Raw genomic sequence first — 19173 nt, forward strand, 5'->3', positions numbered from 1 at the left:
TAAAAATTTTTTAAATTAAAATTGTACAAAAATTGTAATTAATCTATTAAATTTTATTTTAATTTTTTTTAAATTTTATTAATTATTAATTTCAACATTAAAATTTGAAATATTTACTTTGGAAAATTTTTTAATGCTTTTTTTAAAAAAAAAATAAAAATTTTTCTTACAATTTTAAATCAGAATTATTTTTAACGTTTTTTTTAAATTTTTTTAACGTTAAACGTTAATTTTTTAATTTGAATTATTTTCAAATCTGAAAAAAAATAAAAATGAAATGTAGGAAAATCGAACTAAAATTTCTCAAAATTGAATTTTTTGATGTTTCAAGTTTAGTGCGTTTTTGTGAAAAACTTTAGCAATTTTTCATGATTACAAATTTAAAAAAAATAATAAATAAAAATTAATAAATCAAATTCTGGATTTAATCACCTAAAAATACTAAAAAACCAAAAATAAATTGATTGATTTTTATCATAATTTGTGATTTTTTAAAAAAGTTATTTTGACGCAAAATTTCTGTTGTTGTATAAAAAATATGTTTCAAATTCGCATATTTCCATGAACTATGTCAGAAAAAGTACATTGAACTTTAAAGCACATATTTCCTCATCTAGTGCTCCATATACATACTTTTTCATGTAAAATGGCATTTCCACTCATTTTATATTTATTTTTTACACATGCAACTACCTCCTACCTTAGTTTATTTTTTTTCGTTGACATTACAATTTTCCACGTAAATTGCCTTAATCTCTTTGTCTTTCATCGAACTTTGATCTTTTAATGATATTTGCAATATTATGTTGCCGGAATGACGTTCAATGAAAATAAATCGTTCAATGAAAAAAAAGCTTAAGTAGAAAATAAAAGCTGCAAGGTCTATAAAATAAAAATAATGACATAACTTCCGTACATCGTCTTCGATCAAAGTGGATTAGTGTATTTCTTAGCCGTAAGGTATTTAAGTACCCCAAAAAAACAATCACTCGCCTCATACACTGCTTCACTAATTAGCTTGAACAGGTGTAAATACCAATTAATCGCAGCAATATCGCATAACAGCTACTTGTATTACACACATGCAAAGTAGTTATCAGGGCCTGTTTACGAGTTTGCATGAAATGTTTCGCTAGAATCCCTTGAGTCGAGAATTTTTTCTCACATATTTGCGAAAAATTAAACCGCAAAGACTAGTTAGAGCACTGATTGCATCATAAACGATTGATTTTATGTCATAACGTGTCTATGGATCAACACAAAAACGAGTGCAAGGAATGTTATTATGTAAAAAAAAGTTTTTATTTACTGAGGTAAATGTTTCTACAGGACCATCACTCCTTGCTCGATGGGTCCGTCACACTTGTACTTTGTGTATTTCCATTCTTTGTGGATCACCGGACCGATGTCTTGGTTCAAGATGTCTATCAAGTCATCCAAGAACTTGACATCTTCCAGTTCTTCAAGCAATTCTTTCGTTTCGGCCAATAAACGGTTCACTGTGGCGTCTAAAACCTTTAATCAAAGTTTCAATTTTTCATTTCCTCCTTGGAAAAATCGCGTTTTTCTTACCAAAATGTCCGTATGAACAGCCACCGCTTTGAATATCAGCGAATTCACATTGTAGTCCAAGTCGTCGATTTCTCGCACTTTATTCCGCATATGGCGAATCTCCTCGTCATAACTCGCTATCGAGGCGCGACTCTGACGAAAGTAGGAACTCTGTGTGTGATTTTTGTGTGACGTTAAATTTTTCTCACTTTTCGTGCTATTTTTATTGGTTTGCCGCGACGTTAGCGCTACACTGGCAGTATCATTTGAAATAATTGGATTTTCCTCAAAGCTTTTAAAATTAGAAATCACTGAATCAAAGCTATCCAAATCGGATGAATGATCGATTGAGCTCTTATTGTTATTCGTATTCGTATTACTACAACTAAATTCTTCGTCAAAACTGTAATCGATGGTGAACCGATCGATTCGACGCGTTTTGGCATTCGGTTTTTCGACACTGTCGTACTGCGAGTCCTCGTAAAAGTTGAAAACGTCCGAGTCGAAGGACTCTTTGATGGAACTCGTTTCGAGCGCGTAATAGTTCCGACGAAGCACACAAGCGTCTATCGTACGAGCTAGGCTTTCGCCCGTCTGACTTATCTCTTCAAGTATTGATTTACTCATTTTTTGTGTTTTTTAGTCACCTTAACGCACCTTTATTTTTTTTGCATATTCTCTTGTGGTAATTTACATTTTCACTTTATTTGTTTTTTTCGCATTGAAAAAAAAGTACTTTTCACGAACGCACTCAATTAACGACTGAAGTACATATTTCTGACAACACAACACTTTTTAGGTTTCTTCTTTTCTAGTATCAGTTTCCAAACGTTATTTCATTCATTTTTTGCGCTTTTCAACGTAGCTACGCTCAACTCACCTGTTTCACATGCACTTAATTAGACGTGTATTGTACCATCTTTTCTCACCGTACACCGCGGCATGCCCATGTAAAGCACTGTAAACATTCGAGTGGTCGAAAAAATGAGACAAAGTTTGTAATCCATGAAAATTTTGAAAAAATATTTCTTTATTTTTCAAAACGCACAACAGTCAAAAGCCCTTGGCAGGTTTATTTTGGACATATTGTTTGGGGTAAATGGCATTCGATCAAAGGTCTCCGGCATAAAAAACCTATCTTCTCAATTAAATTAATCATACATAAAATAAAAGTAATACAATACAATAAATTCTCGGCATCCTGATTATTCTGCTTTTTTGACCCAGTTTGGTGATGTGATTTGTGTTACAGTTGACATGACATAAAAAATTAAAAGATACTGAAAAATTTCGTATTGAAAGGCCGGTCTTTTGATTCCAATTTGCTTTCTTTGTATTATTTATTGTATAATCTAAAAGGATAAACTCTTCTTTTACAATATTTTCAAGTAATTCTTCTAATGTTACAATTACCTCAAAAAAGCTAATAAATGAATAATACTCAGACTTTGCCTTATTTCGACAATTCTCATTTACAATATGATCTAAAATAAAATTAAATATTAAAAATATCAACTAAAGTATCATAGTCAACACAAAAACTCACAAATCAATCTAACACGAATTATTTCAATTAATTATCATTTTTCTCTGAGAAATTGAAGAGGTAAATTTTTCGAGCACGTTTCGTTTCTGATACTTATTCATGTTATTGTAGTGACGTTTTACGGAGCTAAACAGATACAAAAAGATCAAAAATTTAGCAGCGATTGGGCCAGCTAAATTTATTCTCTTACCTCAAAGACGGTGGGATTCCGCAATTTGCCCAATCGTGTGATGTTGCCAGTTCAATCGCCATTTGCTTAAATCTACTCCTTGAGACTCCGAAACTAAAATTTCCCTCCAGGTCCTGTGAAACTGTCAATGAAAAAAGGTTAAGAATAAGAAGCAATAAGGAGGGCTAAATGAATTTTATGGATATAAATCGAAAAAAAAATTGAAATTCTATTAATTACAAACTTTAATTGATTTCTAAATATATTTTTTCAAAATAATTAATCAATAATTTACAATAGTTTTTACAAATCTTTAAAATTTTCATTTTTTTTTTCTTTTGAATCCAAATGCAAGAGATTAAAACTTAGGAAAAAAAACGAGTTACAGTGCAGGTGTAACGAGACAATTATGACCGCAGAATGTGCAAAAGAGCTGACATATCAAGAGCAGCAGAGACATTTATTAGTTCACTGAATATACATGTACGAATGTTTTTTTTTTACTTTTAATAATGAGAGAGGAAACTCCGTTATTTATTGTTGCATTATATGTATATCTGATGTTTTCGCTATCAACATCAACAACAATTATTACATTACATTATGTGGTAATCACATTCGCATGAAACGCACGTGAAAGGTGGAGAGGGGGTGGGAATGTAATTTCTTTCTTTTATTCTCATGCTCCGGTCATCATATTTCATATTTACATGTTTCTCTCGTGAAAGATTTTATTTCTTATTTATTGTACAATGTGTAAATTGCTCAAGCGGTTGTTGGTATTGTCGAACATCGTGCAAAAAAAAATGTATTGAATGGATGTGAAAGTGAATTAAAAGATGATGTACTTATTTAAATTATTATTTTTTTTTCTTACAACCACAAAAGGGCTTTGAACTCATAACGCAGCACGTGACACGTGTTTGGTATAAAAAATGAAAGGAGATGCAAATAACTGTTTTGAAATACAAAATTTTAACCACGTGACCAGATTTAAATTCAACGCGCCCCAGTCTAGGGTTGTGATCGGCCGACAACATTACTTGTAGTCTTTTGAGACGAATGAAAGTGATAAATGAGTGAACTTAGTTACAAAGCTCAAACACAGATGGCGCTGGCGTCCTTATCAATTGCATTCGTCTCATGGAAAAAAACGGTGTTCCGATCATTCGGAATGGAAAAATCGGTGTTGCGATCCAAAGCTCGAAAATCGAAATCGAAAGCTCGTTTTTTAAATTTAGACCGTTGAATTTAATTATTAAAATTAGTTTTTTACCACTTTTTTTACATTTTTAAACGTTAAACATTGTATATTCACATTTGATTAATTTTTAAGTCAAAATTGAAATAAAAAATAAAAGTTTAAGAAAAAATAATAATTTTGGTCACGTGAATTTTCATCTTAATTTCAATAGAAAATGAGTTATTCAAACAAAAAAGTCCATGTTTAACATCTTTTTAACATAAATCTGCTAAGATTTCTCAAAATTGCTAAAAAGGCTTTTAAAGGCTATTTCAGGCCCCTGCGAGGTCAATTTAACGGATTTTGGAGATCAAAACTATTCTACCGATATTTTTTCATGATTTTTTGTTTGATTGTTGATAATTTTGCTAAAATATTCCAAGCCTTTTTAGTAATTTTGGGAAATCCTTAGTAATTTTGGGAAATCCATTAAAAATTTCCAGATTTCAGGCCCCTGCGAAGTCAATCGATATTTTTACATGATTTTTTGTTTAATTGTTGATAATTTGCTAAGATTTCCCAAAATTTCTAATCGAATGTCGAGAGTCATTTCTGGAGCTTTTTTGGGCTCCAGCTAGGAAAATTTGGTTGTGTAGAGCAAGAATTGAAAGCTTTTACCATGAAGCCACAAGAAGACGAGTTCGTGTCCTTTCCTGAGTTGGATTTGCAGATGAAATGATCGATGGGTGATCAAGGAGTCGATTATGGGTAAGTTTTTGTTAAAAGTTCAAGGATTTTATGATAATTTTTGTTTTTTTTTAGCTACATTCGCTCCTCAGACAACATCAGTTCGGGATATTGGAGTGCTGAATCGGGATTAAGTTGAGCAAGATCAATTTCGAGCACGACTAAGACAAGACTTACTTCCAAAAATCGATCTGAGGTGAGAATTTATGAGAGGTTTTCAATAATTTTTTTGTTGTAGCTGCAAATTGTTCGTTATATCAACTTAGTTTTCCAAATTTATCGCTTAAAAGTTCCCTGACGACTTAATTTCTGATTATGACGAAACCCCAGGTTCCAGGACAGTGTTCTAAAGGAGAAAATTGATTTTTATAAAATATTGACGTGAAAAATGTTGTAGACTTACCAGGAACAGTGACTGTCATGGGAAATTGATGAAAATTCAGGGAAATTGATGAGAAAAATGATAACAATAATTCCGCCAAACTTTAAAAATAAGGTTGCCAGATTTCATAAATATGAGAGGTATATATAAGAGGTATATATAAATAAATTCATTCAAAACAACATTGATCAAAGTTTCGCAGGTAACTAAGAAAAAATTGCAATTTAATCGTCTTTGTGCATTTAAATTAGTAAAAAACGCTGCAATCCGCTTATTAAAGTCATTTTGCGTAGTGCAACATCAAAATTTCTGCAATACCGGTCGACAAAACGAGTCGGCAGCAATAGCGAAGAAAAAGTTTGAGGAAATTCGCCCGAATATTTTATCGATTTTCAAGTGAAATACTCCGAATAGCATCCAAAAATCCCGTAAATTATCAACAATGGAGCCAGGTGAGAGCAAAAACGCACAAAAATCCGCACGAAATGCATTAATTGTGTGACAAAACGGTACAATTGTCTGGCCTATTGAACCAATGGCCTAATTCTTGTTTGTGCTTTCATTTTTTTTCTTCTTTTTTTTTGTCTTTTCTTCTTCTACTGGATTCCTGTTTTTGTATGTTTGTGTATTAAAATCATTTACGAGATCAGTGGCTTATCCCCGAAGAAATTTGCAAAAAATTGATAATTTCTTATCCGGCACTGCTTGATTCATAAAAATCCGAAAAGGAATCCAAGAATATAATTTATACCTAAAAAAAGAAAAAGATTAAATTATACACAAATACAATTGATGCAGTTATTTTCCTGGAAGGAAAGAATTTTTTTTTTTGCACGTACAGATGTTGTTCGTTCGAGACGTGATCATTTTGAATTGTGTGGTTTCATGAAAATTAATTAACGATCAATGCGTACGATTGTGTTGCTAAGGTCTTTTTGCATTGTCCATTTGATTTATCTTTCGACATGTGTGTGGCGTGTTGCTTGTTTACTTCGATAAACCGCATACCACGTAGATTAATTGTGCGAATGCTTGACTTTGTGTGCGAATGAATAAAATTGAAAGGTAAACACCAACAACAATAAAAGTACAATATTTGTTTGTGTGCAATGCAGCAAGATTATAATTTGTTCTCGTTCGCAGTCCCGTTATCTGCAGACTTCTTCGCGGAATGCAAGGAAAAGTTCTACGAATGCCCCAAACGGCGTCTTGCGCAGAATGCCTGTTCACGTGTGGATCCCTTCGAGGTGGCACTCTCACGGAAAGCCTTTGAAAATACACAACATGTCTTCAATTACAAGGTAATTTTAATTTTTAAACAAATTTTAAATCATTTTTTAACGAAAAAATTCTTACAGGTCGAGAAGGAGGGAAAACCAATGACCAATCAAAAGTCTTCCGGTCGTTGTTGGATCTTTGCCACACTAAACACGATCCGGATCCCCTTCATGAAGGCGCACCAACTGGAGGAATTCGAGTTCTCACAAGCATATCTCTTCTACTGGGACAAAATCGAGCGCTGCAACTACTTCTTGAACAACGTCGTGGAGACGGCAAAACGTGGCGAAGCCGTAAACGGACGTCTCGTGTCATTTCTGTTGAACGATCCGACCTGCGATGGCGGACAATGGGACATGATTTGCAATTTGATCAACAAACACGGTGTCATGCCGAAGAAATGTTTCCCCGAGAGTTGGAGTTGCGAGTCCAGCATGCGATTAAATGCCGTGCTCAAAAGCAAAGTAAGTGTAACCTTGAATCGCGTGCGTTTGCATTTTGCATACAAAGTTCACTTTTCTATTTTTAGTTGCGTGAATATGCAAAAATTCTACGTGATTTGCATGAAAATGGCGCAGATCCGGCCGCACTCAAGGCCAAAATCCTCGAACAAATGAAGGAAATCTACAACGTCGTCGGCATCTGCTTGGGCATCCCGTCGGAGAAATTCACGTGGGAGTATTACGATGACAGCAAGAAATACAATTGCGTCGGACCGATTAGTCCGCGCGACTTTTACCAGCAATACGTGAAGCCGCACTTTAATGTCGACGACAAAGTGTGTCTTGTGACAGATCCGCGTCCCACAAACCCCTATGGCAAGGCGTACACGGTCGATTGCTTGGGAAATGTCGTTGGCGGGCGTCAAGTGTTGTACAACAATCAACCGGTGGAACTTTTGGCTGATTTGGTGGTGAAAAGTTTGAAGAAGGGCGAACCGGTGTGGTTCGGATGCGAAGTTACCAAGCGGATGGCCGTCAAACAGGGCATCGAAGATCTCGCCATACACGATTTTGATCTCGTTTTTGGCGTGGATATTCAAACGACATTGTCCAAAGCTGATAGACTCTTGTACGGCGAATCGGCGATGACACATGCGATGGTGTTCACGGGTGCATCCGTTGATGAGAACGGCAAGCCGACGAAATTCCGCGTGGAAAACAGCTGGGGTGAGGATCGCGGCGAAAAAGGCTACTTGATCATGACGTATGACTGGTTCAAGGAGTTTACGTTCGAAGTTGTCGTCGACAAGAGTCTCGTGCCATCGGATGTCTTGAGTGTTTTCACCATGACACCGGAAGTTTTGCCAGCATGGGACCCCATGGGAACACTCGCACAATAAATCGACTAAATACGTTTTTCTATTCGTTTGATTTTTGTGTGAAAATAGTCGAGTCACAGGGAGATAATACCAATTAACCACTAAAAAAGTAAACATTTTTTATTACCTACTACTATTTACTGTAATATTCACTTAGGAACGATCCCACAACAATACATTGGTGTATACCAGGGAATTATTACCCGATATTTTTTTAATGACTTTCTTTGCCAAATGAGCATTACTTTCAAAATTTTTGCATTTTTTTTAAGTTAAATAATTTTTAGTCATCTTTTTTCTTGTTTTGCCAGCGCAATATATTACAATAAGGAAAAAATCAGCATTTTTGCATGATAAATTTTTAAAATTACGAAATATGATATCAAATAAAACAAAAAAAAATCTATGAAAACTATCCCGCAATACTTTTTCTCTGTGGAATCGGTAACGGTTCTGACGGCGGAGGCACTTTTACAAAGTCCATTAATGTTTTTCCCGTTTTTCGCATGTGTCTCATGTACCGCAATTTGCTCCAGATTCCCAGACACATGTTGACTAGTGTGCGATTCGACTCTTTTTGTGACAGCGCAAAACGATACTGGTCAATTATCAGTGCTCGTGCTGCTTTAAAGTGATTTTTCTGCATCAGTGATATGCTGAGGTAAAGTTTGCATCGCGCTATTGTACTTGGATCTCCGATTCGCATGGCAAGTTTGAGTTGATGAATGGAAATTTTGCCGGCAATTTCGGCAGATTCGAGTTTGTAGTCACCCAAAGCCGAAAAAGCACCGCCCAACGTTGACATCCACGACATTATGTAGTCCAGCTCGATGCATTCCCATATTGTTTGGGATGTCATGTGGCCCCTGTAAAGAGAAAATTTGTTATTTTTATAAAATTAAAACTAAAATTTAACTAATTTTGTTAAAATTATTCGAAATAAATTTAAATTTGGGAATTAAAGGAAATTTACCAGTAATAATCGAGTGACTCCCGTTTGGCAGGTTCAATTTTTATCACAATAAATTTCTTCAGACTTTTGATGTAGGCACAAAAGCGTCTTCGAAAGGCTTCGCAGCACCGAACTTCGTTGTAGATGAACCACAATTGATAGGCATTCACGTAAATTACCGGCATCGAGGGAAATTCGCCGTAATTGAATCTCTTTTCGGGTTTCCATTTGAGACGACCACTCCTCGTTGATATCTCGCATCGTGTCAGCGCGAATTTGTAGTCAATTACGAGGAAAATTGGCTTCATTTTCCACGATTTTCATGTAATATTTTTGTTTTTGTTTTGAAAAATATTGAATCAGCAAAGGAAATTGTGTTGATCAGCTGTTTTGCGGTAACTGTGAAAAATTAATGTCTCGCGAACTCGAAAATCTGCGAGAAATAAGTCATAATTATTTATTTTGATTTTTTTTTTGTTTTTAAAAGAATTTATTTTTAGATTTTATTTTTAGAATAAAAATTTCATAAAAAATGTTTTTCTTCAGAGTTTTTCAATCAGTTTTTTGAAATTTTTCTGACAATACTGAACAAATTTTAAATTTTTTTGTATCGTAAAACACGTTTTTTATTTCCAAATATACTTCACGTCATAAAATAACTAAAAAAGATGAAAAATCTGTAGTTTTTATTAATTTTCCAAATATGCAGCAATCTCGCACCATGTCTCACAAATTTCCGGGATTGCGAGATATGGATTTTCTACAGCGCATGACATCACTTGTCAAAAAAAAATTCAGAAGCAAGTAAGAAAAAAATTTTATTTAATCAAATTTATCTAGAAAAATCGCGTTAAAAGTTTCCCAAAAGCATGGGAGACTCTTTGGAAGGCACCGAACAACCGAGTGCCGATGCAGAAAACGTCGTAATTTGCGAATACAATGCATTTACGAACTATTTACGGAAAGCCATCACCATCTTCTTCGAGGAGGAGTTGAACGTGTCAGCCTTCAATCAGGCATTGGAGGACCGCGCGTCGCAAGAATGCATCAAAAAGTTCATTGGCGACCCGCAAGTCAGCGCTTTGTACATCCAACGATGCAACTCCAAAGGTGAGCTTATTTTTTCCTTACGCAAATAACACGCAAGCCAGGTGAAACTATTCGCCATATTGATTTTGCTGACGCCCAATTTCCATGTGTGTAGGTCGATTGATCGATAATTGCAGTTTTTCCCTTGAAATTACGTAATTTTCGATGCACTTTTATGTCATGTCGATCGAAATTTCACGGAACCGGCGAAATTTTCTTATAAGAAAAAGTTCAATGACCCCGAAATAGACTATTTTTACAGATATTGACCTAGATCAGTAACATGTAAACAAAAAAAAAATTTTTTCAGATGATGAAGGCGAACAAGCGACCGAAGGGGATGAAGGAACGGACGCTGTTTCGTACAACATCTCGAATGAGGTCCATTTTGCGAATCATCGGATGTCTTCGTTGGTGGCCGTTAAACGTTCCACCGTCATCGAAGCCGATAAATCCATCCATTCGCAAATTCGGCTCATCAATTTCTCCGACGGGTCGCCTTATGAGACGCTTCATGCGTTCATCAGCAAGTCCTTGGCACCCTATTTCAAGAGTTACGTCAAGGAATCGGGAAGAGCTGATCGCGATGGCGACAAAATGGCACCAAGTGTCGAAAAGAAGCTCGCCGAGTTGGAAATGGGATTGCTGCATTTGCAACAAAACATCGACATTCCCGAAATTTCGCTCATTGTGCATCCAACGGTTGCTGCGACGATCAAACGTTGCTCCGACGAAAACCGCAAGGCAAAAGTGGCGGACTTTGGGGACAAAGTGGAAGACTCGAGTTTCTTGAATCAACTGCAAAACGGCGTAAATCGTTGGATTAAGGAGATTCAAAAGGTAACGAAGCTCGATCGTGACCCATCATCCGGTACCGCATTGCAAGAAGTCTCGTTCTGGTTGAATCTCGAACGTGCCTTGCACCGCATCCAGGAAAAGCGGGAATCGCAGGAAGTTGCTTTGACCTTGGATATCTTGAAGCATGGCAAGCGTTTCCATGCCACGGTCTCTTTTGACACCGATACGGGACTCAAACAAGCTTTGGCGATGGTTGCCGACTACAATCCGCTCATGAAAGACTTCCCCATCAATGATTTGTTGTCCGCCACGGAGCTCGAACGCATTCGTTCCGCATTGCAATTAATTTTTGCGCATTTACGGAAAGTTAGAAGCACCAAATACCCGATTCAGCGTGCCCTGCGTCTCATCGAAGCCATTTCGCGGGACTTGAGTCAACAATTGTTGAAAGTTTTAGGTACGCGACGTCTCATGCATATCCCCTTCGACGAATTTGAGCGTGTCATGAGTCAATGTTTCGAGGTATTCACGTGCTGGGACGACGAATACGACAAATTGCAGGGATTGCTGCGAGATATCGTGAAGAAAAAGCGTGATGAGCAACTTAAGATGGTCTGGCGTGTCAATCCGGCACACAAAAAGTTGCAAACACGCATGGAAACGATGCGCAAGTTCCGGCGTCAACATGAGCAACTCAGAACTGTCATCGTAAGGGTTTTGCGTCCCGTTAAACAAGCGCCCACGAGCGAAACGCAAGTCGAGGTGAAGCAAAGTTTCAGTATCGATGCCGCCGATGCGAATGCCATCGAAGAAGTCAATCTCGCGTATGAAAATGTCAAAGAGGTCGATTGTTTGGACATCACGAAGGAGGGCAGCGAAGCATGGGATGCCGCCTGCAAGCGTTACGAAGAACGAATTGATCGCGTAGAGACTCGAATCACCGCTCATTTGCGTGATCAACTCGGAACAGCGAAAAATGCCAACGAAATGTTCCGTATTTTCTCGCGTTTCAATGCTTTGTTTGTTCGTCCCCACATCCGAGGTGCAATTCGCGAATATCAGACGCAACTTATCCAACGTGTCAAGGACGACATCGAAGCGTTGCACGAAAAATTCAAAATCCAGTATCCGCAAAGCAAAAGTTGCCGCTTATCTGTCGTACGAGACTTGCCACCTGTTGCTGGCAGCATCATATGGGCACGACAAATCGATAATCAGCTGACGATGTACTTGAAACGCGTCGAAGATGTTCTCGGAAAGGGTTGGGAGTCGCATATTGAGGGACAAAAGCTGAAAGCTGATGGGGATTCGTTCCGTGCAAAGTTATCGACGAACGAGGTGTTCACCGAATGGGCGAGAAAAGTGCAAGAACGCAACTTGGGCATAAATGGACGAATCTTTTTGATTGAATCTGTGCGGTAAGTCACCTAAAATCAATCGATATGAACGAATTTTAATGAATTTTCTTAACAGCTCCCGTACTGGACGTGGAAATGTCCTGAAATTGCGAGTAAATTTCCTTCCGGAGATCATCACCTTGTACAAGGAAGTCCGTAATTTGAAGAGTTTGGGCTTCCGTGTCCCATTGGCGATCGTTAACAAGGCTCATCAAGCAAACCAACTTTATCCGTTTGCTATTTCGTTGATTGAAAGTGTTCGTACTTACGAACGAACTCTTGAAAAGGTAATTTTTCGTCATTTTTTTGCGGGACTAACAATTTTAAAACCAATTTGACACCTTTGCAAAACTTTAAGCACCTCGTAGTGTACAATTTGGTAAAATTTTCTCGTAAATTCTCCTTTTCACCTCATTCTTAACAATTACATGCAGCTAAATAATAGGAGTTTAGCACAGAATTCTGTATTCAAGGTAGATTTCTTAGCTTTTTGACAAAAATTATTAGATGTAGTGTCCGATTTTCACTTGAAATCTGCAATTTTTAAACATTTGCTAATGAAATTTCTCTTAAATTTAGATCGAAGATCGTGCAAGTATCATCCCACTAGTTGCTGGTTTACGAAAAGACGTTCTCGGACTCGTTTCCGAAGGAATTGCTCTCGTTTGGGAAAGTTACAAACTCGATCCGTACGTTCAAAAACTCTCCGAATGCGTAACTTCGTTCCAAGAAAAAGTCGAGGACTTGCTTGTGGTTGAAGAGCAACTCGATGTCGATGTCCGTTCATTGGAAACATGTCCTTATAGCGCTGCCACGTTCGCTGACATCATTTCCAAGATCCAACATGCCGTCGATGACTTGTCGTTGCGTCAATATTCCAACTTGCATGTTTGGGTCACGCGTTTAGACGAAGAAGTCGAAAAGAAATTAGCTTCTCGTTTGCAAGCCGGAATCCAAGCATGGACTGACGCGTTGAGTGGAAACAAGAAAGAAATTGATTTGTCGATGGATACGGATGCGCCGGTTCAACCAACGATTAAAGCAGGTGGCGATCCGCAAATTCAACATGCCGTGCACGAGATTCGCATCACAAATCAACAAATGTACTTGTACCCGTCGATCGAGGAAGCGCGTTTCCAAATCATGCAACAACTTTTTGCATGGCAGGCAATTGTGACATCGCAAACTCGCTTGCAAAGCTCCCGTTATCAAGTTGGTTTGGACAAGCCGGTCTCGCAAACTTATCGGAATTTGTTGATAAAGTTGCCAAACGGACCTGAAACTTTGGAAAATTCGTATGAAGCGATTGATGAGAAAATTTCCGAGGTCCAGAAATACGTTGAAGAATGGCTGCGTTATCAGAGCTTGTGGGACTTGCAAGCCGACACGTTGTATGGACGTCTTGGAGAAGATGTCAACTTGTGGATCAAGTGTTTGAATGACATCAAGTGAGTTTTTATTGATTTTTTTAAATTCAAAATTTTAATAATTTTTTTTTATTTTTAGAAAATCCCGTACAACGTTCGACACTTCAGATACTCGTCGTGCTTATGGACCAATTGTCATTGATTATGCCAAGGTACAAGCAAAGGTGACCTTGAAATACGATTCTTGGCATAAAGAGGCTCTCAGCAAATTTGGACAATTGCTTGGAACGGAAATGTCTACTTTCCATTCTAAAGTTTCCAAGTCTCGTAGTGATCTGGAACAACAAAGCATTGGTAAATATTTTTTTTTAACGAATAAATTTGATATTTTGACTTTTTCTTACCTTTTCACGATAAAATTGAGAAAAAATCTTAAAATTAGATATAAAAATTTAATTTTTTTCATTGAAAAACCTTTTGGAAAAATCGACTTTAGGCCGCTCCAAATGAAAATCAAAAATAAAGTCCAAAATTTTTTAAAATAAAATGGGGGAGGGCAAAATAAAAAAAAATTTGAAATACTTATTTTCATACAAAATGACAAAATTTTAGCAATTTTTGATCGTTGATCAACATTTTTGTTGTTTTTTTAATAATCTTCTTTGAAACTTTCAAATTAAAAATTGATTTAAGATCATTTTAAGTTAAAAATTGAAAAATTAAAATTTCATAAAAAAATAACTGTCATAAAAATTTGAAAAAAAATCAGTAATTTTATGAAAAAATTTTTTACAGAAGAAAATTCAAGTTAAAATATGATTTTCAAAACAAAAATTAAAATAATTGAAAATTTTTTATAAATTTTTTTGAAAATGTCTTGAAAAATTATGAAAATACAACAAAAAACGATCAATTTTGAGGAAATTTTTAACTTTTTTTTTTATTTTGCCCCATTGGATTTTTGACTTTTAAAATGGGGCATTGGACTTTATTTTTGATTTTCGTTTGGAGCGGCCTTACATTAAAATCGTAAAAAATTAACTAAATATGCTTTTTAAACGAATTTTCTATTGTAATTTAAATTAATTTTTTTTATATCACTTGAGCAAATTAAACTTTTTTCATAATTTTTAATTTTGGTTCAATTTTTATTCAAAAATTTCATCGATTTTTTGTCAAAATCTTCAAAAAACAATGTGAAAAATAATTTAAATACTTTTCATATTTTTTTAAAAACATGAAAATGATTAAATTTTATATTTTTTTTTTTTATTCTTTCAGAGGCTGCTTCTACATCTGATGCCGTATCCTTCATCACTTACGTCCAAACGTTGAAGAAAGAGATGCTCCAATGGGAGAAACAAGTCGAAACGTATCACGAAGCGCAACGCATTCTCGAACGTCAGCGTTTCCAATTCCCCAACAACTGGTTGCACGTTGACAACATCGAAGGCGAATGGTCTGCCTTCAACGAAATCATGAAACGCAAAGACTCTGCCATTCAAACGCAAGTTGCGAGCTTACAAGCGAAAATTGTCGCCGAAGACAAGGCAGTCGAGACCCGTACTTCCGAATTCCTCAACGATTGGGAGAAAAACAAACCTACCGGAGGTCGCACTCGTCCCGATGACGCATTGAACCAACTTGCCCTCTTCGAGAGCAAATTCTCCCGTTTGAAGGAGGAACGCGATAACGTCGTAAAAGCCAAGGAAGCATTGGAGTTGCAAGAATCCGCTGTTGCTAACAACAGTACCGAACGCATGAACGTCGTTCTCGAAGAATTGCAAGATTTACGTGGAGTTTGGGGCGAATTATCGAAAATTTGGACTCAAATTGACGAAACTCGTGAAAAACCGTGGTTGTCGATTCAACCAAGGAAACTCCGTCAATCTTTGGAAGCGATGATGACACAATTGAAAGAACTTCCAGCACGTCTTCGCATGTACGAAAGCTACGAATATGTCAAGAAATTGTTGCAAGGCTACATCAAGGTCAACATGATGATCATCGAGTTGAAATCTGACGCATTGAAAGAACGCCACTGGAAGCAACTCACAAAACAGTTGCGTGTCAATTGGGTTTTGTCGGATTTGACTCTCGGTCAAGTATGGGACGTAAATTTGCTGAAAAATGAGGGAATTGTAAAAGATATTATTCTCGTGGCTCAAGGCGAAATGGCACTTGAGGAGTTCTTGAAGCTCGTTCGTGAGTCGTGGTCCAATTACGAACTTGATTTGATCTATTATCAGAACAAATGTAAAATTATTCGTGGATGGGACGATCTTTTCACGAAAGTTAAGGAACATATTAACTCTGTAGCTGCGATGAAATTGTCTCCATACTACAAGGTCTTCGAAGAAGAAGCTCTCACCTGGGAGGAAAAATTGAATCGCATCAATTCCTTGTTCGATGTTTGGATTGATGTGCAACGCCGATGGGTTTATCTCGAAGGAATTTTCTCGGGAAGTGCTGATATCAAAACTTTACTCCCTGTGGAGACTTCCCGCTTCCAAAGTATCAGCTCCGAGTTCTTGGGATTGATGAAAAAGGTCGCCAAATCCCCGAAAGTCATGGATGTTTTGAACATTCAAGGAGTTCAGCGCTCATTGGAACGCCTTGCTGACTTACTCGGCAAAATCCAGAAGGCACTTGGCGAATATTTGGAACGAGAACGTACTTCCTTCCCACGTTTCTACTTCGTTGGTGACGAAGATTTGTTGGAAATCATCGGCAACAGCAAAAATGTCGCTCGTTTGCAGAAACACTTCAAGAAACTCTTTGCCGGCATTGCTTCGATCATTTTGAATGAGGATAACACAATAATTCTCGGTATTGCATCGCGCGAAGGTGAAGAAGTCCAGTTCATTCGTCCCGTAAATTTGATCGAAAACCCAAAAATCAACGAATGGCTCACTTTGGTCGAAAAAGAGATGCGTTTCACACTTGCCTCGTATCTCGCACAAGCCGTACAAGACATCAAACAATTCAAGGACGGACAAATCGATCCTGCCAAGTACATGGAATGGTGTGACAAGTATCAGGCGCAAATTGTCGTCTTGGCTGCCCAAATTTTGTGGAGTGAGGATGTTGAAGCTGCTCTTCGGCAAACCTCGGAGAAGCCAAATGATAAAACTTTCCTAAATCGCGTCTTGAGTTCCGTGGAAGCGACACTTAATGTGCTTGCGGACTCTGTTTTGCAAGAACAACCGCCCTTGCGACGCAAAAAATTGGAACATTTGATCAACGAATTCGTTCATAAGCGTACCGTAACGCGTCGTTTGATCGCTCATGGCGTTTCAAATCCAAAATCGTTCCACTGGTTGTGCGAAATGCGATTCTATTTTGATCCGCGACAAGGAGAAGTCTTGCAACAATTGACAATTCACATGGCAAACGCGAAATTCTTCTACGGATTCGAGTATTTGGGAGTGCAAGATCGTCTCGTACAAACTCCCTTGACAGATCGGTGTTATTTGACGATGACACAAGCATTGGAAGCGCGTCTCGGAGGATCGCCCTTCGGTCCCGCTGGTACAGGAAAAACGGAATCCGTTAAAGCGCTCGGTCATCAACTCGGACGCTTCGTGCTTGTCTTCAATTGTGACGAAACTTTCGATTTCCAAGCGATGGGACGTATTTTCGTCGGTTTGTGTCAAGTTGGTGCTTGGGGTTGTTTCGACGAGTTCAATCGTTTGGAGGAACGCATGTTATCTGCTTGCTCGCAGCAAATCCAGACGATCCAGGAGGCCCTCAAGAGTCAAGAAGACAACAAAACGAACATCACTGTCGAGCTGGTGGGAAAACAAGTGCGCGTTTCCACAGACATGGCAATTTTCATCACCATGAATCCCGGATACGCTGGCCGCTCCAATCTGCCAGATAACTTGAAAAAACTGTTCAGATCGTTGGCTATGACGACACCCGACAGACAGCTCATCGCTGAGGTCATGTTGTTCAGTCAAGGTTTCCGAACAGCCGAGAAACTGGCATGCAAGATTGTGCCGTTCTTCAAGTTGTGCGACGAGCAGCTCTCGAACCAGAGTCACTACGATTTCGGGTTGCGTGCTTTGAAGTCCGTGCTGATTTCCGCTGGCAACGTTAAGCGTGATCGTATCATGAAGATCAAGGAACAGAAGACGCAACAGGGCGAAACGAACATTGATGAGGCTGCAATTGCGGAAAAATTACCGGAACAGGAAATTTTGATTCAATCCGTGTGCGAAACGATGGTCCCTAAATTGGTGGCAGAAGATATTCCGCTACTTTTCTCGTTGTTGAACGACGTCTTCCCGAATGTCGGATACACGCGTGCCGAAATGAAGGGATTGAAGAACGAGATTCGCAAAGTGTGCGCTGAAGAGTATTTGGTGTGCGGCGAAGGAGACGAACAAGGAACGCAATGGATGGAAAAGGTAAGAAATTTGAATCGAAAGAATTTTTGTAGCTGCTCGAGTTGGGCCAAAACAATAAAATTGGAAATATTTTGGATTTTATAAACCTTCAAAAGATAAAAATATGAATTAAATCGAATATTAAGCCATTTTTAAGCCGCTCCTAAGGAGACTAAAAATTTAGTTTCAAAATTTTTGAGAACATGAAGAGGATTTTGGAAAACATGGTTTTGAAATACTATTTTTTACACATAATGAGAAAATTTTAATAATTTTTGATCTAGATTAAATATTTTTAAACTGATTTTTAAGTAAAATTAAACTAAAATTAAAATTAGAAAAAAAAAATCAAAAATTCCAAAAGCTGTCAAAAGTTTTAAAAAATATTTTTAGAGCATTAAGACGAATAAATTTAATATATCAATTTTTTTGTCGAAAAAATTCTTTTTTAAAATATTTTTTCAAGGAATTTTACAAAATTTTTAAAAATATTTTAAATATTTTGGAATTTTTAATTAAAAAATCAAAATCAATTTAAAATTATACAAAAAACTAAAGAAATTTGCTTAATTACGACATTTTCTATTGAAATGTTGAAAAACATTTTTTTGAAAGTCACGTGACCAAAATTATTTTTTTTCAAAAATTTTTATTTTGGAAGATTTTGTTGATTTTTCTTTACTTTTAAGATCAAATTTTAAAATAATGTAAACTAAAATTAAATAAATGTTAAGAATCAACGTTTAACGTATAAAAACGTTAAAAAATTACAAACAAAAAATTCAAAAATATTTATTTTTTTATTTCCCCCCCCCTCGAGAAAATCCTCATGGGACAAAAAATGAAAATATTAAATTTATTCGCCTAAATCCATACTGAAATTTTTTTTACAATTTTTTTGAAAAATCTTGAAAAATTATAAAAATATTGAAAAAAAAATTTGAGCTCTTTTTTAATACCATTTGATTCCCGTTTTAGAATTTCTTAAAATATTTTGTACGG

The 19173-nt window shown here is 36.8% G+C and overlaps 3 protein-coding genes across 4 annotated transcripts; 2 read left to right on the top strand and 1 right to left on the bottom strand.

The window, feature by feature from the left end:
- The first annotated feature begins 5756 nt into the window (after window positions 1-5756).
- On the top strand, window positions 5757-8310 carry LOC134829885 (bleomycin hydrolase). Of its 2 annotated transcripts, XM_063843189.1 has the most exons (5): window positions 5761-5780; window positions 5859-6030; window positions 6722-6879; window positions 6937-7320; window positions 7386-8310. In XM_063843189.1, the coding sequence occupies exons 2-5, from the start codon at window positions 6021-6023 to the stop codon at window positions 8196-8198; spliced, it is 1365 nt and encodes a 454-aa protein (XP_063699259.1). In that variant the 5' UTR covers window positions 5761-5780; window positions 5859-6020; the 3' UTR covers window positions 8199-8310. The 2 variants fall into 2 exon arrangements, with proteins under 2 accessions (XP_063699251.1, XP_063699259.1); XM_063843181.1 differs by having other exon boundaries at window positions 5757-6030.
- Window positions 8311-8447: 137 nt separating this feature from the next.
- On the bottom strand, window positions 8448-9465 carry LOC134829902 (uncharacterized protein F58A4.6). The gene is made up of 2 exons (XM_063843200.1): window positions 9151-9465; window positions 8448-9043 (listed from the first exon to the last, which is right to left on the bottom strand). Exons 1-2 carry the CDS (start codon window positions 9435-9437, stop codon window positions 8590-8592), a joined length of 741 nt encoding a protein of 246 aa, XP_063699270.1. The 5' UTR covers window positions 9438-9465; the 3' UTR covers window positions 8448-8589.
- A 462-nt stretch (window positions 9466-9927) lies between these two features.
- LOC134837515 (dynein heavy chain, cytoplasmic-like) lies at window positions 9928-18276 on the top strand. Its single transcript, XM_063852897.1, has 7 exons — window positions 9928-10239; window positions 10529-12434; window positions 12490-12700; window positions 12848-12886; window positions 12993-13861; window positions 13920-14134; window positions 15062-18276. The coding sequence occupies exons 1-7, from the start codon at window positions 9999-10001 to the stop codon at window positions 18274-18276; spliced, it is 6696 nt and encodes a 2231-aa protein (XP_063708967.1). The 5' UTR covers window positions 9928-9998.
- The last annotated feature ends 897 nt before the right edge of the window (window positions 18277-19173 follow it).

This window comes from Culicoides brevitarsis, chromosome 1 (assembly GCF_036172545.1).
Source record: "Culicoides brevitarsis isolate CSIRO-B50_1 chromosome 1, AGI_CSIRO_Cbre_v1, whole genome shotgun sequence".
NCBI lineage: Eukaryota > Metazoa > Arthropoda > Insecta > Diptera > Ceratopogonidae > Culicoides > Culicoides brevitarsis.